This window comes from Oncorhynchus mykiss, chromosome 6 (assembly GCF_013265735.2).
Source record: "Oncorhynchus mykiss isolate Arlee chromosome 6, USDA_OmykA_1.1, whole genome shotgun sequence".
NCBI lineage: Eukaryota > Metazoa > Chordata > Actinopteri > Salmoniformes > Salmonidae > Oncorhynchus > Oncorhynchus mykiss.
This window is the reverse complement of record NC_048570.1, coordinates 29,713,424-29,737,357: the sequence shown is the minus strand read 5'-3', so window position 1 is coordinate 29,737,357 and position 23,934 is coordinate 29,713,424. Positions and strand designations below refer to the sequence as shown.

At 42.7% G+C, this 23,934-nt stretch overlaps 1 protein-coding gene across 12 annotated transcripts in view; it reads left to right on the top strand.

Moving 5' to 3' along the window:
* Positions 1-23,934, top strand: part of LOC110525694 (CAP-Gly domain-containing linker protein 1) — a 48,345-nt gene that overhangs the window by 17,046 nt on the left and 7,365 nt on the right. For 7 of the 12 annotated variants that reach the window (XM_021606051.2, XM_021606049.2, XM_021606050.2 and 4 more), the window contains 17 exons: positions 47-151; positions 2,955-3,863; positions 4,124-4,240; positions 4,545-4,602; positions 4,902-4,985; positions 9,342-9,498; positions 10,541-10,685; positions 10,900-11,115; positions 14,013-16,697; positions 17,513-17,650; positions 18,497-18,594; positions 19,155-19,275; positions 19,408-19,460; positions 19,665-19,685; positions 22,189-22,306; positions 23,641-23,791; positions 23,871-23,923. In XM_021606051.2, coding sequence (XP_021461726.2) covers positions 47-151; positions 2,955-3,863; positions 4,124-4,240; positions 4,545-4,602; positions 4,902-4,985; positions 9,342-9,498; positions 10,541-10,685; positions 10,900-11,115; positions 14,013-16,697; positions 17,513-17,650; positions 18,497-18,594; positions 19,155-19,275; positions 19,408-19,460; positions 19,665-19,685; positions 22,189-22,306; positions 23,641-23,791; positions 23,871-23,923 — 5,229 coding nt within the window. The remainder of the gene's footprint in view (positions 1-46; positions 152-2,954; positions 3,864-4,123; positions 4,241-4,544; positions 4,603-4,901; positions 4,986-9,341; positions 9,499-10,540; positions 10,686-10,899; positions 11,116-14,012; positions 16,698-17,512; positions 17,651-18,496; positions 18,595-19,154; positions 19,276-19,407; positions 19,461-19,664; positions 19,686-22,188; positions 22,307-23,640; positions 23,792-23,870; positions 23,924-23,934) is intronic. The other 5 variants (XM_021606053.2, XM_021606052.2, XM_021606055.2 and 2 more) reach the window with 4 other exon arrangements.

The following is a 23,934-nucleotide window of genomic DNA, read 5'->3' as shown; positions in this document are numbered from 1 at the left end:
TAGTGGCACTGGTTGTGTTCTCTTCCTCTCCCTTCTTTACTAACAGACGCAGACCAAACTGGAGCATGCCCACATTAAGGAGCTTGAACAGAGCCTGCTCTTTGAAAAGACCAAAGCTGAGAAACTCCAGAGAGAGTTAGAAGACACTAGGGTAATGGATCTTGCTCTACATAGCGCTGCGTTTGGAAAGAGGGGTGGAGTGGGGATGGGGCCAGGGTAATGTTGAAAATCTTGGGATGGGGTACAGAGGATCTCCAGATGGCTGTACCACTGGCTTCCATATGCTGTTTTTCTGACCTTCTCTGCCTTAGAGGGTTGGGAACGGTAGGAGTCAATATTTACAGTGCCTTCAGAAAGTATTCACACCCCTTGACTTTTTTCACACTTTGTTGTGTTACAGCCTGAATTTAAAATTGATTACATTTAGATTTTCTTTTGTCACTGGCCTACACACTAACTGTATAATGTCAAAGTGTCTTGAGAAATTTTGACAAATTAATTAAAAATTAAAAGCTGAAATGTCTTGAGTCAATAAGTATTCATCCCCTTTTGTTATGGTAAGCCTAAATAAGTTCAGGAGTAAACACATTTTCTTAATAAGTCACAAGTTGCATGGACTCACTGTGTGCCATTATAGTGTTTAATGTGATTTTTGAATGACTACCTCATATTTGAACCCCACAAATACAATTATCTGCAAGGTCCCTCAGTCGAACAGTGAATTTCAAACACAGATTCAACCACAAAGACCAGATAGGTTTTCCAATGCCTCGCAAAGAAGACCGTTTTAAATGGATCTATTTCAGTCCTTGACTTATAATGTTCTGTACTATGTATAATGTCATGTTTCATGGGTACCCCAGGAAGAGTAGCTGATGTCTCTGCAGCGGCTAATAGGGATCCTAATAAATGGCTATTGGTAGATGGGTAAATAAAAACAAAAAAAATCAAACATTGAATATCCCTTTGAGCATAATCAAGTTATTAGTCTTTGGATTGTTTATCAATACACCCAGTCACTACAAAGATACAGGCGTCCTTTCTAACTCAGTTGCCGGAAAGGAAGGAAACCGCTCAGGGATTTCAACATGATGCCAATGGTGACTTTAAAACAGTTGCTGTGATGGGGGAGAACTGAGGATGAATCAACAACATTGGAGTTATTCCACAATACTAACCTAAATAATAAAGTGAAAAGGAAGCCTGTACAGAATAAAACAATTAAAAAATATGCATCCTGTTTGCAATAAGGCACTAAAGTATAACTGCAAAAAATGTGGCAAGTACTACTCTTCATATTTTCATGCATGGTGGTGCCTGTATCATGTTATGGGTATGCTTGTCATCGGCAAGGACTAGGGAGTCTTTTGGGGGGATAAAAATAAATGGAATAGAGCTAAGCAAAATCCTAGAGGAAAGCTTGGTTCAGTCTGCTTTCCAACAGACACTGGGAGACAAATTCACCTTTTAGCAGGATAATAACCTTAAACTCAAGGCCAAATATACACTGGAGTTGCTTGCCAAGATGACATTGAATGTTCCTGAGCGGCCTAGTTACTGTTTTGACTTAAACCGGCTTAAACATCTATGGCAAGACTTAGAATTATTTTGTGCAAATATTGTACAATCCAGGTGTGCAAAGCTCTTAGACTTACCCAGAAAGACAGACAGCTGGAATCACTGACTCAGGGGTGTGAATACTTATGTAAATTATATTTCTGTATTTAATTTTCAATACATTTGAAAAAATGTCTAAAAACATGTTTTTACTGTCATTATGGGGTATTGTGTGTAGATGGAACAATTTGTGTTGTAACAACAAAGTGGAATAAGTCAGGGGGTATGAATACTTTCTGAAGGCACTGTAGCTGCAATTGAATGTCACTAAGTAAACATTGAATGGTGTAATTGTCTAATATTTTTACTTGCTAGCAACTAATATTATCTATTGGCTTTATCCGTAGTTCCAAGAACCAATTTCAAAGTTGCTTTATAATATGCAGCATCTTACGCAGGCTTTCATTTTCTTCCCATTTTGTCAAACATGAACCATTCACATTCCTGTGTGTCACCAGTACAGCAGTCTTAACCACTTTACTGCTGTCACTGAAAACATTTGAAAACATCAGGGTTATTTTTTTTACTATACTTTTAGTTTAACTATACAACAATTTTGTTATTTTTCGATTAGGTTTTACCCAGAGAACGGCAAAGCCGTCTGATTCTTTTGCCTCTTTCTCCATGTGTTCCTCTGCTCACAGTTAGCACACAGTCTCAAATACTTTGCTGTTAGGACATGGTAGCCATGCAACCATCCCTTATTCCCAGTGGTCCTTTGTCCCACCCCCCCCAATCCTACAAGCCCCAATTGCCCTGCCCATCTAGTATCCCCCGCCTTTTGTAAGTCTCTGTCCTACTCCCATCCCTTAGCAATTGTTCTGTGCTTCCCTCAGGGGTGTGCGCCAATGCAGGTGTATTCAACTGCCATTCTCAAGAGCCTTAGTCTACTGGTTTTCTTTTCCCCTGGTACTTAATTAATAGGTTAATATCATTAGTTGGCAAGAAAGTCTATCTGGTTTTATTCTGGTCTAAATCGACCCCTGATTAAAAGGTAAGGATGAAAACCAGTAAACGCTGCAGCACTTGGGGAGTGTTGTTCAATACACAAGAATTACGTGTGAGGAATGATATGGTTTCATTTTATATCCACTAGAGGGCAGTGTAATATTTCAACTGTAGGCATCCTATGTAAATGTGGGATTGCACTGTTTACTTGCTTTACGCTACTACTGCAACTATGGTGGACATCTGTTTCTATAGGACCCTCTTTGAAAAGATTCCTCCCCATAGACCTGTCTGATGGCAGGGGGATTCAACAGTACATGCACAATCACACTGTTTCCAAAGGTTGAAGAACACAGTTTTGTTTGAGCCAAAGTTGTGCCGTCCCATAGGTGGCCACAGTTTCAGAGAAGTCCCGCATAATGGAGCTAGAGAGGGACCTGGTGCTGAGGACCAGGGAGGTGGATGACCTGCGGTTGCGTCTGGAGGCCCAGCAAGAGTCAGAGGGCTCAGACTCCACTACCTCCCCTCTCCTGGAGGAAGTGAGCTCTCTGAGGGCTCAGCTGGCTTCTCAGGAAGACCAGCAACGGGTTGAGCTTGCCGGGATGAGGGAGAAGCTGGCAGCGGAGGAGAAGGCACACAGTGAGGCAATGGCCCAGCTCCAAGTCTCATCCACCAAGATTTCCACTGACAACGAGCAGTTGAAGCTACACGTCAGCCAGAATGAGAAGGAGAATGCAGATGTCATAGAGCTGTGGAGCTCTAAGCTGGAATCTGCCATCGCCTCACACCAGCAGGCCATCGAGGAGATGAAGGTTTCCTTCAGCAAAGGGGCTGGCTCCCAGGCGACAGAGCTGGTGGAGACCAAGAGTGCCCTGGAGAGGCTGAAGGTGGAGCACAAGCAGGCACTGGAAGAGGCTGGGGCCAGGTGTGTGGCAGAGGCTGCAGCCCGGGCACAGGAGACGGGGGAGCTCAACAAACAGCTGCTGGTCGTGTCAGAGGAGAAGGAGCGCCTGGAGGAGAGCCTGCGGTCCAGTGTGGAGAGTGCTGAGGAGCAGCACCTGGTGGAGATGGAGGATGTGCTAGTCAAACTGCACACTGCTGAGCTGAAGGTAAAGGAACTGGAGGAGCAGGAGGCTAAGCTAGTCCAGCACACCCAGGACAGTGCCAAGGAGGTCCAGGAGCAGGTGGCAGCTATGGAGGCTTTGCGCTCCCAGGCAGGCCAAGGTAACCAAGAGCTCCAGAGTCTGAGGACCCAGCTGGAGGAGACCCAGAGACAAGCTTGGTCACAGGGCAACAAGGTAGGTCCATACCCATGCCATCCTCCCATTGTCCGTGTATCCAGTTTCTATTTTACGTCCATGTGAGTTTACCATAAATATAGGCATGAAATAAATACAACTGGTATGTCATGTTATGATTTACGCTTACCTTCAGTCATTACTTTGTTTTGTTTGGATTCATTTTTAGCTTGTCCTTCATATTCATAATGTCACTCATTTATTCCCCCCCAAAAATGTCCTCCATGTCCATGGTGTCATGCCCTGGCCTGTGGCTGTAGGTCAGTGAGTTGAGCTCTGAGCTGGAGGGCAGGCAGCAGGAGATCCTCTCCTTGCAGCAGAGCCTGACCTCTGTGCAGCAGAACACGGGCTCTCTGGAGCAAGAGCTGGGCAACCTGGTGAGTACTAGCGCTTATGTGGGGTGGTGAGGAGCCAGGGAATGGGAGTGGGTGGCCTTGCGTGACTGATGGGACTGTAAGGCTTAAGGTAAGCTCAGTTAAGGACGAGCATAGTATTGAAATGCTAGCTTTTTGTTTTCATGGCAATGGTAAAGTATCTACCTATAGGTAGACCTTCAATTATACACTTATGATGAAACTTGTGTATAACATTAGTAATTGGCAACCATTTTGAGGTTTGTCATGGAGTACCTTTCTGACTAAAGCATGCATGGATGTATTCATCAAAGTTTTATTTCCTCAGAAACAAAAACTGTCAGAAAGCACAGACGATCAGACTAAGTCAACACAAACTATGCAAGGTAAATATATTTACTTTGACCATGTTGGTCCTGTAACGTAACCCAAGTAATAAGAAAACAAAGACTAACGTGTTTTTATCAGCAAGACGTATCATATTCCTAGAGACAAAATGTTGACTTCAAGCTAATTTAATGACTAATAATGATGTGGTTTTATAAAAAGATAATGTTTTATTGGTCCACAGGGCCAGGCAGTACATAGTAGATTAGTACATATAGTACATGTATTTGTGCGGCATGGTGCTAAGCGCTTGAATGATGCAAGCTAATAGTGTCAGTCTCTTAATTCTTTCTTTCAGAGTTGCTTCAGAAGCTTGGCGAAAAAGAAGAGCAGTGCACATCGCTCTCCACCAAATCAGAGGCTCTTAGAAGCCAACTTGCAGGTCAGAACACCGGCCAGCACTGTGGCTGTTAACCTATAGTACACACAGCTCAATGTGACCGTTCTCCCGACATGCGTTCAGTTGTGTAACCTACACCAGGGGTCTCCAAACCTGCTGTTTGTTGTTGTAGTGTTTCTGGTAGATAGTGGTTCCCAAACTTTTTATAGTCCCCATACCCCTTCAAATGTTCAACCTCCAGCTGTGTACCCCCTCTAGCACCAGGGTCAGCGCACTCTCAAATGTTTTTTTTGCCATTATTGTAAGCCTGCCACACATGCACTACACAATACATTTATTAAACATAAGAATGAGTGTGAATTTTTGTTACAACCCGGATCATGGGAAGTGACAAAGAGCTCTTATAGGACCAGGGCACAAATAATAATACACTGCTCAAAAAAAATAAAGGGAACACATAAACAACACAATGTAACTCCAAGTCAATCACACTTCTGTGAAATCAAACTGTCCACTTAGGAAGCAACACTGATTGATAATAAATTTCACATGCTGTTGTGCAAATGGAATAGACAACAGGTGGAAATTATAGGCAATTAGCAAGACACCCCCAATAAAGGAGTGGTTCTGCAGGTGATAACCACAGACCACTTCTCAGTTCCTATGCTTCCTGGCTGATGTTTTGGTCACTTTTGAATGCTGGCGGTGCTTTCACTAGTGGTAGCATGAGACGGAGTCTACAACCCACACAAGTGGCTCAGGTAGTGCAGCTCATCCAGGATGGCACATCAATGCGAGCTGTGGCAAGAAGGTTTGCTGTGTCTGTCAGCGTAGTGTCCAGAGCATGGAGGCGCTACCAGGAGACAGGCCAGTACCTCAGGAGACGTGGAGGAGGCCGTAGGAGGGCAACAACCCAGCAGCAGGTCCGCTACCTCCGCCTTTGTGCAAGGAGGAGCAGGAGGAGCACTGCCAGAGCCCTGCAAAATGACCTCCAGCAGGCCACAAATGTGCATGTGTCTGTTCAAACGGTCAGAAACAGACTCCATGAGGGTGGTATGAGGGCCCGACGTCCACAGGTTGGGGTTGTGCTTACAGCCCAACACCGTGTAGGACGTTTTTCATTTGCCAGAGAACACCAAGATTGGCAAATTCACCACTGGCGCCCTGTGCTCTTCACAGATGAAAGCAGGTTCACACTGAGCACGTGACAGACGTGACAGTCTGGAGACGCCGTGAAGAACGTTCTGCTGCCTGCAACATCCTCCAGCATGACCGGTTTGGAGGTGGGTCAGTCATGGTGTGGGGTGGCATTTCTTTGTGGGGCCGCACAGCCCTCCATGTGCTCGCCCAGAGGTAGCCTGACTTCCATTAGGTACCGAGATGAGATCCTCAGACCCCTTGTGAGGCCATATGCTGGTGCGGTTGGCCCTGGGTTCCTCCTAAATGCAAGACAATGCTAGACCTCATGTGGCTGGAGTGTGTCAGCAGTTCCTGCAAGAGGAAGGCATTGATGCTATGGACTGGCCCGCCCGTTCCCCAGACCTGAATCAATTTGAGCACATCTGGGACATCATGTCTCGCTCCGTCCACCAACGCCACGTTGCACCACAGACTGTCCAGGAGTTGGCGGATTCTTTAGTCCAGGTCTGGGAGGAGATCCCTCAGGAGCCAATCCGCCACCTCATCAGGAGCATGCCCAGGCGTTGTAGGGAGGTCATACAGGCACGTGGAGGCCACACACACTACTGAGCCTCATTTTGACTTGTTTTAAGGACATTACATCAAAGTTGGATCAGTCTGTAGTGTGGTTTTCCACTTTAATTTTGAGTGTGACTCCAAATCCAGACCTTTGTGATTTTGTTGTCAGCACATTCAACTATGTAAAGAAAAAAGTATTTAATAATATTTCATTCATTCAGATCTAGGATGTTATTTTAGTGTTCCCTTTATTTTTTTGAGCAGTGTATAATAATAACAATCATCAACAATTGATCTATTTATTTAGGCATCTTACATATAAAACTATATTTGTTCATCAAAAATAATGAATAACTCACCACAGGTTAATGAGAAGGGTGTGCTTGAAAGGTTTCACATAACTGTGCAATGTTGGGCTGTATTGGAAGAGAGTCTGTCTTAAATCATTTTCCACACACAGTCTGTACCTGTATTTAGTTTTCATGCTAGAGTGTGGGCCAAGAATCCACTCTCAAAGGTACGTGGTTGCAAAGGGCACCAGTGTCTTAACAGCGCGATATGCCAAGGCAGGATACTCTGAGCGCAGCCCAATCCAGAAATCTGGCAGTGGTTTCTGATTTAAATTAAATTCACACAGACCTACTTGTTGCAATTTCGATGAGGCTCTATTGTTCAGATATCAGTAAGTGGCCTGGAGGCAGGGCATGAAAGGGATAATGAATCCAGTTGTTTGTGTCATCCGTTTTGGGAAAGTACCTGCATAATTGCGCACCCAACTCACTCAGGTGCTTCGCTATATCACATTTAACATTGTAAGCTTGAGTTCATTTGAACACAAAGAAATCATACAATGATGGAAAGACCTGTGTGTTGTCTTTGTTAATACAGACAGAGAAGAGCTCCAACTTATTAATCATAGCCTCAATTTTGTCCCATACATTGAATATGGTTGTGGAGAGTCCCAGTAATCATAGATTCAGATCATTCAGGCGAGAAAAAACATCACCCAGATCGGCCAGTTGTGTGAGAAACTCGTCATCATGCAATCTGTCAGACACGTGAAAATTATGGTCAGTGAAGAAGACTTTTTAAGCTCGTCTCTCAATTAAAAATAAATGTGTCAATACTTTGGCCCTTGATAACCAGCGCACTTCTGTATGTTGTAATAGTGTTACATGGTCGCTGCCCATATCATTGCGTAGTGCAAAAAATACACTAGAGTTCAGGGGCCCTGCTTTAACAAAGTGAACCATTTTCACTGTAGTGTCCAAAATGTCTTTCAAGCTGTCAGGCATTCCTTTGTCAGTAAGAGCCTCTTGGTGGATGCTGCAGTGTACCCAAGTGACGTCGGGAGCAACTGCTTGCACGCGCGTTACCACTTCACTATGTCTCCCTGTCATGGCTTTTGCACCATCAGTACAGATACCAACACATCTTGACCACCAAAGTCCATTGGATGTCACAAAGCGGTCCAGTACTTTAAAAATATCCTCTCATGCTGTCCTGGTTTCCAGTGGTTTGCAGAAGATGTCTTCCTTAGTAGACACCCCATAAACGTAATGGACATATACCAGGAGCTGTGCCAGGCCCTCTACGTCATTTGACTCATCCAGCTGTAACACATAGAATTAACTGGCTTGTATACGAAGCAGTAATTTCAAAACATCTCCTGCCATGTCAATTATGTGTGAAACAGTGTTGTTTGAGGAAGGCATTGTCTGAATAGTTTTCTGGGCCTTTTCCCCCAGCATTGTCCCAGCCATATCCGCTGCAGCAGGAAGAATTAAGTCCACCTCAATAGTATGGGGCTTGCCTGTTCTAGCCACTCGGTAGCTCACCATATAAGATGCGTCTAGCTCCTTCTTATTAATGGTATCTATTGCTTTTATGCATGTCTTACTACTTGAATGTCGTCTTTTTTCTCGCTGGCTTATTTTTCAAATTGTCACGTTTCTAAATGTCTGCGCAAGAGTGCAGGTTTCCCGCTAGAGAGTAACGGTTAATGTGATTGGATGTTAATTACTCTAGGCTACCTGTATTTGACATTGTGTTGTTATTTCGCTGAACACTAGATGGTTTAATTCTATTTTTAGCAGTGAAATGAGGCTACTCAGGCGAGAATAAAACCTCACCCAAATGTAATGCCTGTTGGAAAATATAAATGCACTGATACCGTATGTTGGCTGGGAATTGCCATGGACCTCACGATACAATATTATTGCCATGCTTAGGTGCCGATACGATATGTATTGCGATTCAAATCAAACTTTATTTGTCACCTGGGCCGAATACAACAAGACCTTACTGTGAAATGCTACTTACAATCCCTTAACCAACAGTGCAGATTCTCACGATTCTATATGTATTGCGATTCAATACTGCAATTTGATGTTCCAAACACATTGCTTACTATATTTCTGCTGCAGACAGACGAGAAAACATGAGAAAATTAGTTTTGATCAGTCATGGAAATAAGTGCTGAAAACATTGGCTCACTATTTAAAAAGAAGATGGAGAAAAAGCTAGTACAGCCGACTAGTGCTAGCTAACGCAACCTAGCACATCATAAGTATTTTTTTTTACAGAGCAATACTTGGAAGTCAAAGTATCAATATAATATTGTCCAAAATAATATTGCGATATGCAACTGTGGACTGAGGCTTGTTACCATTGACTGAATGATGTTTTTCTCTGACCTAGGGCTGGAGAGGAAGCTAAAGGCTGGAGAGGAGAAGCTTGATCAGCTCGCAAACGACAAGGCCAAGCTCCAAAGTGACATCTCAGACATGATGAAGTCATCAGGCGACAGTTCAGCACAGCTTACCAAAATGAATGAAGACCTCACTCAGAAAGAAAGGTACACAATGAAATGAAATGTCACGAACAAAGGTGTTCTCAAACGTATGCAAATAGATTGGCTTACTTTCACCGTCGACAATCGGGTTAACCGCTAGTGACAATATTTAATGAGCGTGTGACAACGATGCACAAAACCGTCAAACATGCACTGAGTATACAAAACTTTAAGAGCACCTGTACTTTCCATGACAAACTGACCAGGTGATTCCAAGTGAAAGCAATGATCCCTTATTGATGATATATATGTTATATCCACTTCAATCAGTGTAGATGAAGGGGTGGAGACAGGTTAAATAAGGATTTTTATGCTTTGAGACAATTGATTGTATGACCCTGCTGGTCATCTATGAGCATTTGAACATCTTGGCCATGTTCTGTTATAATCTCCACCCGGCACAGCCAGAAGAGGATTGGCCACCCCTCAGAGCCTGGTTCCTCTCTAGGTTTCTTCCTAGGTTCCTGCCTTTCTAGGGAGTTTTTCCTAGCCACTCTGCGTCTACATCTGCATTGCTTGCTGTTTGGGGTTTTAGGCTGGGTTTCTGTACAGCACTTTGATATCAGCTGATGTAAAAAGGGCTTTATAAATACATTTGATTGATTGATATGTGTTCTGTTCAGAGGGTGAATGGGCAAGCTTAAATATTGAAGTGTCTTTGAACAGGGTATGGTAGTAGGTGTCATGCACAATGGTTTGTGTCAAGAACTGCAACGCTACTGGGTTTTTAACGCTTTTCAGTTTCCAGTGTGGGGGTAGGGTAGTGCAACTCAATATTAGTAAGGTGTTCTTAATGTTTGGTATACTCAGTGTATAATCACTTATTTATTGACTGAACTTGTCATGATCCTGTAGTTTTCATAGGTTGTTATTATTATCCTTAAAACAGGTTTGACCTTTCCATCAACCTGGTTTTCAGTTCATCAGTTTCAGTCCAAAAACATTTGAATCTGCCCCCTACAATGAATCCCTGGTTTGTTTGAATGCCACCTGTCTCACTTGGCCAGAGAGTCACCCCCCTCTCCCCCTCGTCCCCCTTACCTAGGAAGCTGGAAGAGTTACAGACCCAACTTGCAGAGGAGAAGGAGCAGAGAGCACGTTCTGAGGAGCAACAACAGCAGGAAGTGGCCCAGAAGGCGCAGGAGCATCAGGGTCAGCTAAGCAACCTGCAGGAGAAGATCACACAACTGGTGAGTGACAACCCAGTGAAGGCTTTGAGATGTTGAAGGTCAGGATAAAGTAGATGATTAGATGTTTGTTGTAAAACAGCATACATTTTTCTTCTCAGGAATATACTTTTTACTGTCTCTACCATGAACACTGAATACCTCACTCTACCACTTTCCCCCTTTCAAACAGCAAATTATTGATGTTAGCTACTCTTGCCCTCTATGTTGTGTGTAGGAGAAAAGTTTGCTCCAGGGTGAGGCCCAGGCCAAGGAGTTGCAGACCTCCCAGCAGCAAGCCCTGTCTCAGGCCTCAGAGCACCATGCCAAGCAGCTCAAGGAGCTGCAGGGTCAGGCTGACCAGACCAAGCAGGAGCTGAGTGTCTCCAGGGAGAAGGCCCAGGAGTTGGAGAGGCTGGTGGCTGAGCTGCAGCCTTACAAGGAGAAAGTCCAGGTGAGCACCCACCGTATCATTATCAGGACCACCATGTTTTAAGTTCTCAGGAGGTGTTACCTTTTGGTACAAAAATCTACTGACTTGGTTATTATTGTGTAATTGACCATTTTACCATGTAGTTTCCAAGTAAATAAAAGTGGTCTATGGTCAGGATGGATGTGGACTTAGACCACCTCACTTCTAATTAGGGCTGGGCGATATGACCTAAAACTCATATCTCAATTTGTTTTCAAACTTATCGGCGATTCATGATATATAAGCTTTGTTGTACAATTAAAGGTAAAAAACACTGCATTTAAGACAGTCAGAAATAATGTAATGAATTCAGAGCTTTTGAAATGATACCTAGGCTGAATATATTCCTTCCATAACCATAACCGGGGCGGCAGGGTAGCCTAGTGGTTAGAGCGTTGAACTAGTAACCGGAAGGTTGTGAGTTCAAACCCCCGAGCTGACAAGGTACAAATCTGTCGTTCTGCCCCTGAACAGGCAGTTAACCCACTGTTCCCAGGCCGTCATTGAAAATAAGAATTTGTTCTTAACTGACTTGCCTGGTTAAATAAAGGTAAAATAAAAAAATAAATAAAAAAAAATAAAATAAGACCCACTAATAATGTATTGATTTTATCAAAATAGCTGTACCTGCTTTTTTTTTTGCAATAATCACTGATCTGGCTTTCAGGTCTGTCTATAAAAATGCCCATTTTGTAACAAATTTAACCAGAACCATGCATAATGCATATTCACTAATAATGTAGCAGGCATTATAGCAAATCATAAACTGGGTGGTTCAAGCCCTGAATGCTGATTGGCCGAAAGCCGTGGTATATCAGATCGTATACCATGGGTGTGACAAAACATTGCTCTAATTACAGTGGTAACCAGCTTATAATAGCAATAAGGCACATCGGGGGTTTGTGATATATGGCCAATATACCATGGCTTAGGGGCTGTTTCCTAGCACTCCGCGTTGCGTTGTGCATAAGAACAGCCCTTAGGTGTGGTATATTGGCCATATACCACACCCCCTCGGGCCTTACTACTTAATTAACACTGTTTATAAAAACTATCTCTCAAGCACAAGCCCACGTGCTAGTGAGTAGCCAGCTAGTATTTATATTTGAAATTTAGCCAACTTGAATCTAGGTATAATTTCATAAACTCTGAATTCCGCTAACAAGGCAAAACGGTTGAACTGTTATGAACACAACCTTCTGTCTGTCTCCAACTGTTTGAACAGCATGCTAGCCTGTCCACTTTGTTCAGATGTTGAAATCAAGTGGTCTACCTTATTTCTCAGAATGAGAACGAGTTGCCAATTGCATGTAATTGTTTTATGCTTATTGCACATTTATAAAATACAGACTAAACAGCTAGTATAACAATCTTGATTTGACTAAAATGCGGCTAGCGATACGTGGTAACGTAATGCGCGCGCAACAAACCTGAGCATTCATTTTCCAGAATGAATGTTCATTGGTACATCCGTTTTACTAGTGTCTGCTCTGCTCGAAATTTGAAGAGTTGAGACCGTGTATGGTTCCAAAGGTTAACTTCGCTATTACAGTACAATAATGTCTCAATGTGTTTTGGTGTTGGTGACCGATTCTGTTGGACCAAACCTCAAATGCAAATAGCCAGTTGAAACTGTTTGTCAGAGAGGAAGAGGTGATCTCTCATATTTGTTGTTGTGAGTGGTAGGAGGAGGGGCTTGGAAGAAAGTGGTGAAGCAAGAGGTTTCACTCCCAAAAATATATACAAAATAAGTCCAATGCGTTTCTATGCACTTATTTTGAACCTAAGCTTGTCGCCTGCATTCCTGCCTTTGGGACAACGGCTCCCGTTATTAGGGCGAAAAGACTTGAGCATCTCGTCTTTATATGCAGATCTCTGGTATAAATGGGAAGGTGCACAGCACAGAAGGAGCGAATGAGACCAGACCAAAAAGACCATATGAGAACAAGCAGACATAAACGCTCATAAAAACAAAAAATACAAAAAAAAATTGATTCTGCGTTACTGGCATTTGGAATATTTGCAAAAACATACATTCAAATGAATTTAATGAATATATCGCCCAGCCATATTTCTATTGTCTGGGTAGTTATCTTACCGTAAGAAGTACCTGAAGTCCGTTTTGTGAAGGGTTCACAGACTGTTATGCCATAATTATTCTGCCACCGTGACCTCATTCTTTGATTTCACTAACACAAATATATATTTTTAAAACTCACTAAGCCTATTCCTAAGGCTATGAGATTCATGTTAGCATTTTACCTGCTCATATGATAGTTTTTTGTTCACTGTGTTTATTCAAGTCCATTGCACTATGTAGAATTAACAGCCACGGATGATCGACTTATATGCACCATCTTCATTTGACCATTGACAGTGTGGCTATGTTGTGGTGTGGTTTTTAGGGCCTACTTAAAAAGCAGGGGCACATCTTAGAGATACATTTTTTTTTTTTAAATGATACTGACAGTCTTGAAGAGTTAGTGTACGGTTTCTGTCTGTGCTCACCAATTATAACACCTTTTGAAAAAGGGTTATATACTTGTCAATCTTCTTCTGAATGGAAAGTACACAATTACGCAGACACTCTCTCATCCTCACCTAATACACTGCACACCGATTGAAAACCTGAAGCTATCATTAGAGCACACTTACAAGACAAACACACATACATAGGCATGCATAAGCACTCCATTGGCGTGCCCCTGTTTTCAATGTTTTCTGTTTACATTGTGGTGTCAGCTACTGTTTCTTTTCTCCCAATTGTTTTTTATGCTTGCACCAGCTTAACCTTTCCAGTTGCATTTTATTACTTCTTGACTTATTTTGTAACTTTTCCCTTTATATGCCCCTTTTTTCTTTCAACTTCATTCCCTCAGTTTCTTTCTGCTGAGCTCGACTCCTCCATGCAGCATGTTGAGCGATTGTCCACAGACCTGGAGAAGCAAATCTCAGCACTGGAACACATGTCTAAGGAGAGTTCAGATCTCAGGGCTCATAAGGAAAATCTTGAGAAGCAACTCTTCGAACTCCAGGCCAAGCTCTCTGCCTTGGAAGCTGGTCACAATGAGCTCTCGGTTAAGACTAAAGAACTGCTGACTCTAAGGGACAAGCTTACAAAAGAGCAGGAGGAACTTTTGACCACAAATCAGCAGCTGGATGGAGAGAAGGCCTCACTATTCAGAGAGATTGAGAAGCTCAGAGTTGCTGTTGAGGAGGCACAGGCCAAAAACAAATCCCTCAGTCAATCTGAAATGGAGCATCAGTCCCAAATTGAGGAGCTACAAAAGACAAATGCAGAGAAGCAGGAGGTCCTCTTAAAGTACAAACAGGAGATCCAGCAGCAGGAAACTAAGAGGAATCAGCTAGCAGAAATCTATGAGAAGACCTGTGAGGAAAGGAATGGGCTCCAGGAAGAGCTCAAGCAAAGCAGGGAGAAGCTGATCTCTGAGATGGATAGCCTCGTGTTAGAGAGGGATGCAGCAAGAAATGCTAAGAAATCCCTTGATGCAAAGAATACAGAGTTGCAGACAAGGTGTCAGTCGTTGAGCTTGGAAAAAGTAGATCTCTGTGTGAAAAACACACAGTTGGAGGCCCAGAAGGAGACCCTGGCCAGAGGTAAAGAGGAGATGTCTGCTCAAATTAATGATGCTATATCTGACAAAGAGGCCCTCCAAGCCATGAATACGGAGCTTCAGAATCAGCTGAATATCACCAAGAAGGACCTTGAGAAGTCTGTCCGTGACAACGGCGAGCTCCAGGCTTCCAAAATGAGCCTGGCCAAGATGCTGGACGAGTCCAAGACCAGCAGTGAGGTTACAGACTCCGAGAGGCTTCACCTCATGCAGGAGAAAGAGGACCTGCTTGCTACCCAGCGAAAGGTGCGTTCTGAGAAGGATGAACTTCTTAAGGAGATAGAAGAGTTGAAGGAGAAGCTCAGACTTTCTACACAGGAAGCGGCTACCTCAAAGGAGAAAGTCAAAGAGGTGTTGTCATCTTTTGACAAGGAGAAGAAAGCTCTGTGTCTCCAGAATGAAGAGACAGAGAAGGCACTACACTCCGTACGGAAAGAGAAGCTGGCCATGGAATCAATACTGGAACAGCAGAAGATGGAGAGTGACCGTTTGGTACATGAAAAGGAAGAGCTTAAAGAAAAGCACACAAAGGAGATCTCTGAAAAAGTTACTCTAACAAAAGAGCGCGACAAGATAGCAGGTGAGATCCGCAGTATGAAAGACCAGCTGGACAGCTCCTCCAAGGCCATTGATGACCTGAAGCAAGCCAATTACAACCTTACGTCCTTGCTAGAGGAATCCAAACAGAAGATCCAAAAGGTGGAGGTTGAGCGAGCTTCCTTGAAAAATAAAAAGTCTGATCTACAGGCACAGCTGCAGAAGCTTTGCTCTGAGAGGGAGGCCCTTGAAAAAAGCACAACTGAACTTGCAGAAGAGCATCATAAACTAAAAGGCAACTCTGAGCAGGTGCATTTGGAACTCATCCAGCAGAGGGACACCCTAAGAAAAGAGCGGGATCTCCTGCACTCCCAGCAGGCAGAGCTTAATAAGAGCCTACAGATCCTGCAGAAGGACAAAGAGGATCTGCTTCTGCAGGTCCAGGAGTTAAAGGGTCAGACAGACTCACTCTCAAAGGAAAAAATGATTATTGAATCGCAGCAGCAGACTGAAGCCACTGAGCGAAGTAAACTGTCCTCTGCAAAGGATGACCTCTCCAGAGAGAGAGATAACTTACAGAGTCAGTTGTCCACTCTGACACAGAAAAACACTTTCCTCCTGCAGGCTGAATCTATCCTGAAGGCAGAGATTGCCTCTGTTAGTGTTGAAAGAGACACAATGGCCTCTGAGAGAAATGGTTTGTGTTGTGATTTAAAGCAACTTAAGATGACTCACACTGGATTGTTAGGTGAGCAACATGGTCTGCTTGAGGAGAATGCCCAGATGCAAGCCAAAGTGCAGGACCTCACTCAGAAATCTGTCACTAGAGACAAGGCCATTGATGAGTTGTCTGCCAGCCTTAAGGACATTGGAGAGGAGAGAAAAGCCTTGGCTAGGGAGGTTGAGAACTTGAAGGCACAGCTGAAGCAGAGAGACCAGGAAAAGGATGGCTTGGCTGAAGACCAAGAGTGCCTGTTTACCAAGCTGGAGGAGCTTGGCAAAGAGGTCTCCTCCTTGGCTAAGGAGAAGGTAGACCTCCTAGCTATACAGTCCAGGCTGGAGAAAAACCTTTCCTCCCTCCACAGCAGCCAAAAGAGTGGTGATGAGGAATGCTCAAGGCTCCTGGAGGAAGTGGAGAAGCTGCGAGCTGCCCAGACACAGCTTGAGGCAGATGCCCAGACCCTACGTGCTGAGAAGGCAGGGATAGAGGGACAGCACAAAGTCTCTGTGGAGGAGGCATCTGTGTCTGCCAAGGCCCGGGAAGAAATTGGCACCAAGCTGGAAGACCTGAAGGTCGAGAAGGATGCCTTGCTCAAGGAGAGGGACGAAGCCACCCAGCAAGTCACCCAGCTTGAAGCTCAACTCAAAAACATTATTTCCAAGCAGCTTGAGGTACTCCACTACTAACAAATCCTGTATCTAACCCTCATGTTGAGATGGCTGTGGTCATGTTTCACCCTCACTGCATGCTAGTCTGGTCACCTTTTCTATTTATCTCACTTTTTGTTTCATCTCCTTTACTAACTGCGCTAACTTTATTCTAGTCTCCTGCAAAAAGTTTATATATAAAATATATTCCTGTGGGCTTAGAACGTTGTTTGAGAAGTTAGGGTCTGTTCCTTGGTTGGGGAATATGGTTACATCTCATCTCCCTTAGAATTTGGTTTTAAGAGTCATGTCCACAACCATGGTCTCTGTTGTCTAATTGAGATGTCAAGCAATATGTTAGGTTCAAAATACATTACTGCAAGTATCCGTTCTCAGGTCACAGGATGTAATTAGTTTCTTTTTCTCTACTCCTAATTTTTCATTTTAGCCTTTAGGTCCTTCACCAACACTGTAGTCAAATCTAGTTGCCTGTTACCTGACTGTAGTAGTAGATGTGGGTATTGCAATGATTCCTGAGGATTACATCAATTGCATAGTAATTTCGGAAACACAATCATCGTAACCCACTAAAGCTTCAAAATCAAGTTTGGATGACTGACATGCAATGCATGCAAATTAATTCTGCACGATATGAGAAAATGCAAATAGTGATCCCTCTGCGTTGATTTGGGCTTTGTAAAATAAGTATGCATCAAATGATGATAAATCTCAGGACATAGGGGTTTGCTGTTCACGTCAACCAACACCAATCCAAGTATGTTGCAGTTATTTCATCATATATGTCTGGTTGACATGCCCCCCTCTCCCCCACTACCCAGGCAGCAGAGTCCTCAGGGAAGACTGCTGAGGCCGTGGAGCGGCTGACACAAGAGAAGGGCCTTCTGGAGCAGGAGAAGAGTGAGGCCCAGTCTCTGCTGGAGGAGTTCAGGAGTGCCAAGCAGGAGATGACCAGTCAGGTGAGTCAGGGATAAGGAGTATGCAATGCCTCAGATGGGGTGTAATGTAGTGGTTGAACAGCATGTATTTTCAGTAAGGTATGTTGAAAAGGTTGACATTTTGTGGGTATGGAATGATTTGTCACTGTCATAAAGGGTCCTCACTAAGGACTCTGGAAGGGGTTCCTTAGGGTTAACATGGAATCAAATAAACAAAATGAACTTAATGATCCTCTTTGAACAACTGAACCAATTTGACATTTCTGGCTGTTGTGTGTTAACTTACCAGAAGTTGGGTGTGTGGGGTGTCATGGTTGCAAACCACTTTCACAAGTTAGTCTTCACAACATAATACAGTGTTACACGTAAACAGAAATTCAGCCACAGATGCTGACATGTTCACACTTACCAAGATCACATGACCATTCCTGTGTGTGTCTGACATGGAGGGAGAGAAAGTAGCCAAACCGACGTGCGCAAGTTACACAAACTTGTTGCTATGATGGGTTATATATCATCTCATCTGGTATTGTCAGTCTTGACTGCGTCAGTCCAGTCAGTTAAGTTAGCTAGCTAGCTTGCAAGGCTAATTGAGGCTACTTTGCTGTGCTCCCCATCCTTGTCTACAACAACATTCATATTAAACAACAGCCTACCTCTTGGTTGATCATTGTAGCCTATTCCTTCTCAGTTAACCAACTTAAATCTGTAATTATAATTCTAGTTTGCATTAATTAGAAATCTCCCACTTTAATTGCTACACATGAACCTTTGACTGTAGTGCTTCTTTGATTGACCAACAATAACAAGCGTCAATGTATTATATGCATTAGAAGTTCTTTATGTTTTGTGTGTGTTATTTCTCAGCTGGATGCATTGAAGCAACAGAATTCTAAATACCAAGAGGAGCTCAACCTCCAGCTCTGCTCAGAGAACCAGAAAATCAGCAGCCTGTGCCAGGAGATGTGAGTATATTGTGTGTGTGTGTGTGTGTGTGTGGGGGGGGGGGGGGAGTAATGCGAACGTTGCAAACGTTATACACACACACATTGCTCTAAAGTCTTCAGACTTATAAGAGTCATTCTGTCTTCATACTCAACCTCAAAAACCTCAAGGCCCAAATATCTTAGAGAATTGTTTTTACTGAACTACGGCACAGTGCAATTCTCATAAATGTGTCACTTCATCACTATTCGCTACTGTGCACATATCTTATGGTGCAGTTGACACAAACGTTCATGCCTTGAATGAATTTGGCCATGAATAATGAAGCGACATTAAAGTTACAATTGTTTTGCTGTTTGTTGTTGAACAAGTGAAGGGGCCTGTATCCTGCCAGGTGATAGGTAGACAGTGAGGTGAATGATATCTGGCATGCAAATCCTAGCAGCTACCAGTTGTAGAAAGTGATTTCTTCATACCTTTCCTTGTACCTATTTCCCTCTCTCACCCCCTTACCAGTTGTCTGTATATTCCTGTACTCATGTAGCTATGTATTTATAATATTGTCTGTGTGTGTGTTTAGTGAGGAGCTGAAGCAAGTTGCCTCTGTGAAGTCCCAGTCCCTGGTGGCCTTACAGGAGGAGAACAACAAGCTGACTAAGGAGGTTGGCAGCAGCAAGAAGGAGACCAGTGGCCAGCAGAAGGTACCACCACTGGACTACTGATCTATTCCCTCAAACTGCCTCAACTATTTTAAGAATGTAACACGTAGCCTCCATTGAATCACTACACCTGTTCAACCAAGTAATTTAATTCCATAATGTTTTTCTTTTAAGCTGGAAACTCAGCAGTCCAAGCTCAATAAACAGTTGCAAGATATGAAGCAGAGGTGAGAAACTGTTTCATTTCTATCCAAATCAAGAGTGCAAAAAAGTATAATTTTGACATTTCTAGCCAGATGGCATTGGAGACAGTTCTGCAATTTAAGCATGGATGCTGGCATCAATTTGCCCTTCGCCAACGTGGCATGTCTTGTTTGTGCTCTGTCCTACATGCTCTGTTTGATTACATCCTCTTCTTTTGCCTTTCAAAGCTTGCCCAATAATACCTTCAGGTACTTCCATGCTTTTTTAAATTGTTACCTAACGTGTCATACTGTTAGCTTAGGAAGGTAAGAAGAGATCAATGCTTTTCAATGAGTAATCCCTCTTAATTCACTTGCTTTTTGTCATCGTATTTATTTGTCCTTATTTGTAATCAAACTGTAGACTCGGAAGTTCGCGTGCCGTAGATTATAAAATGGCAATGCAAAATTTCCTCACCCCACCTGTTTTTTCCAATGGAAAATTATGATTACACCATTGACATTGGATCTCTGTTTGTTTTTAAACAGAGATCCGTCATGTCTGTCCAATACCATGCCTGCTTTATCCACAGGAGGCTGCTGAGGGTAGAACGGCTCATAAAAATGTCCGGAACAGAGCCACATTTATCTGATTATTATAGGCCCACCGTCTCTCTTTTCTTTCTTTGTTCTCTGTCTTGATGTTATGCCTTTGTTTCCCTTTGAGCAGACTTCATCTTTTCATTCCATGCTTCTAAATTAGATTCACAAGCACACTTCTATGTACAATTGAAGTCGGAAGTTGACATACACTTTGGTTGGAGTCATTAAAACTTGTTTTTCAACCACTCCACAAATTTCTTGTTAGTAAACTATAGTTTTGGCAAGTTGGTTAGGACATCTACTTTGTGCATGACACAAGTCATTTTTTCCAACAATTGTTTACAGACAGATTATTTCACTTACAATTCACTGTATCACAATTCCAGTGGGTCAGAAGTTTACATACACTGTGCCTTTAAACAGCTTGGGAAATTCCAGAAAATGATTTCATGGCTTTAGAAGCTTCTGATAGGCTAATTGACATCATTTGAGTCAATTGGAGGTGTACCTGTGGATGTATTTCAAGGCCTACCTTCACTCAGTGCCTCTTTGCTTGACATCATGGGAAAATCAAAAGAAATCAGGTAAGAAAATAAATTGTAGGCCTCCACAAGTCTGGTTCATCCTTGGGAGCAATTTCCAAATGCCTGAAGGTACCATGTTCACCTGTACAAACAATAGTACGCAAATATAAACCCCATGGAACCACACAGCCATCATCCCGCTCAGGAAGGAGACCTAGAGATGAACGTACTTTGGTGCGAAAAGTGCAAATCAATCCCAGAACAACAGCAAAGGGCCTTGTGAAGATGCTGGAGGAAACTGGTACAAAAGTATCTATATCCACAGTAAAACGAGTCCTATATCGACATAACCTGAAAGGCCGCTCAGCAAGGAAGAAGCCACTGCTCCAAAACCGCCATAAAAAAGCCAGACTTCAGTTTGCAACTGCACATGGGGACAAAGATCGTACTTTTTGGAGAAATGTCCTCTGGTCTGATGATTGTGTGGATATATTGAAGCAACATCTCAAGACATCAGTCAGGAAGTTAAAGCTTGGTTGAAAATGGGTCTTCCAAATGGACAATGACCTCAAGCATACTTCCAAAGTTGTGACAAAATGGCAACAAAGTCAAGGTATTGGAGTGACCATCACAAAGCCCTGACCTCAATCCCATAGAAAATGTGTGGGCAGATCTGAAAAGTGTGTGAGAGCAAGGAGGCCAACAAACCTGACTCAGTTACACCAGCTCTGTCAGGAGGAATTGGCCAAAATTCACCCAACTTATTGTGGGAAGCTTGTGGAAGGTTACCTGACATTTTTGACCCAAGTTAAACAATTTAAGGGCAAGAGTGTATGTAAACTTCTGACCCACTGGGAATGTGATGAAATAAATAAAAGCTGAAATTAATAATTCTCTCTACTATTATTCTGACATTTCACATTCTTAAAATATGTGATGATTCTAACTGACCTAAGACGGGGCATTTTTACTAGGATTAAATGTCAGGAATTGTGAAAAACTGAGTTTAAATGTATTTGGCTAAGGTGTATGTAAACTTCCGACTTCAACTGTAAATAAAGTAGTCAAAAGTGTAGTATTTGGTCCCATCTTCCTAGTATGCAAAGACTACATCAAGCTTGTGACTCTACAAACTTGCTGAGTGCATTTGCAGAAAGTTTTGGTTGTTTCAGATTATTTTGTGCCCAATAAAAATGAATGGTAAATAATGTAAGGTGTCATTTTGGAGTCACTTTTATTGTAAATTAAAATAGAATGTTTCTAAATAAGTCTCTATTTAATGTGGATGCTACCATGATTAGGGATAATCCTGAATGAATAGTGAATAATAATGAGTGAGAGTTTGTGTGTCAAAGATCATACCCCCAAGACATGCTAACCTCCCCTGTTATTGTTAATAGTGAGAGGTTTATCAAGGGTGTCAACCATTTCAGACCACACTGTATATACTGTGTATAAAAATGGATCTTAACCAAACTTAAACTACCGGCCACAGTTCATTGCAGGTAAAAGTCACATTATGTTGGCTGCTGGTGGTATTCCATTATACATTAGATTTAACACAGATTATGCATGGTCAATGCTCCACTAGTCCTTGTTGGAGTGGTTAAACTCTATTCATAATAATTGTGTGTTGTCCTTGACAGAGAGACCGCCTTGAAGAAACAGTTAGATGAGGAGAAAGCCTCCCTCCAGAAGTCCATCCATAAAAGCAGTGCCTTGATCTCCGAGAAGGATCAGGAGCTGGAGACCCTAAAGAGTGAGGTAAGAATTGGCGCTCTTCCCTATTTCTAGACATTTTAATTCCCTAACCTCATGGCAGGCTTCTTGGCACTATTTCTAGGCCAAAAAGCATTGGGGTAGTCTAATTAGATCTGGAGTAGTAATGAGTTCTCTTTTCAGGATATTTTCTTTTTCAGCATTTGTATACTATATTCATTGTATAATGTACACTACCATTCAAAAGTGTGGGGTCCCTAAGAAATGTCCTTGTATTTCAAGAAAAGCAACAAAAAAATGTCCATTTAAAATAACATCAAGTTGATCAGAAATACGGTGAAGACATTGTTAATGTTGTAGATTACTATTGTAGCTGGAAACAGCAGATTTTTAATGGAATATCTACATAGGCGTACAAAGGCCCATTATCAGCAACCATCTCTCCTGTGTTCCAATGGCACATTGTGTAAACTAATCCAGGTTTATAATTTTAAAAGGATAATTGATCATTAGAAAACCCTTTTGCAATTATGTTAGCAGAGCTGAAAACTGTTGTTCTGATTTAAAGAAACGATAAAGCTGGCCTTCTTTAGACTAGTTGAGTATCTGGAGCATCAACATTTGTGGGTTCGATTACAGGCTCAAAATGGCCAGAAGCAAATAACTTTCTTCTGAAACTCATCAGTCTATTCTTGTTCTGAGAAATGAAGGCTATTCCATGCACAGAGTTGCAAAGAAAATACAGTATCTCAGACTGGCCAATAAAAAGAAAAGATTAAGATGGGCAAAAGAACTCAGACACTGGACAGAGGAACTCTGCCTAGAAGGCCAGCATCCCGGAGTCACCTCTTCACTGTTGACGTTGAGACTGGTGTTTTGCGGGTACTATTTAATGAAGCTGCCAGTTGAGGACTTGTGAGGCGTCTGTTTCTCAAAGTAGACACTAATATACTTGTCCTCTTGCGCAGTTGTGCACTGGGGCCTCCCACTCCTCTTTCTATTCTGGTTAGGGCCAGTTTGCGCTGTTCTGTGAAGGGAGTAGTACACAGCGTTGTACGAGATCTTCAGTTTCTTGTCAATTTCTCGCATGGAATAGCCTTCATGCCATCCAATGCCATTGGAACACAGGAGTGATGGTTGCTGATAATGGGCAGCTGTACGCATATGTAGATATTCCATACAAAAAATCTGCCATTTCCAGCTACAGTAGTCATTTACAACATTAACAATGTCTACACTGTATTTCTGATCAATTTGATGTTATTTTGATGGACAAAAAAAATGTGCTTTTCTTTCAAAAACAAGGACACTTCTAAGTGACCCCAAACTTTTGAAAGGTAGTGTGTATGACATAATATTGTATTTTTCCCTCTGAGCAGTTTTCAGTGCTGCGAGGGGAGAGCGCCACAGCGAAGACACTGAAGTCTACTGTCCAGTCTCTGGAGAAAGACAAGTTGCGGCTGCAGGAGCGTGTTCAGAGCCTGGAGAAGAGCCTTGCAGGAGGACAGGACACTCTTACCAGCACCTCTGGTATGACTGGGCAGTCAAAGCTTAACTCTACAGATTGGGCTTCACTGTCACTGAATGCTTATACATGTTTTCCCTTCAGGTGATGCAGCTCTGAACCAATTAAAGGAGGACAAGGAGACTTCAGAGAGCCAGGTATGCATGAC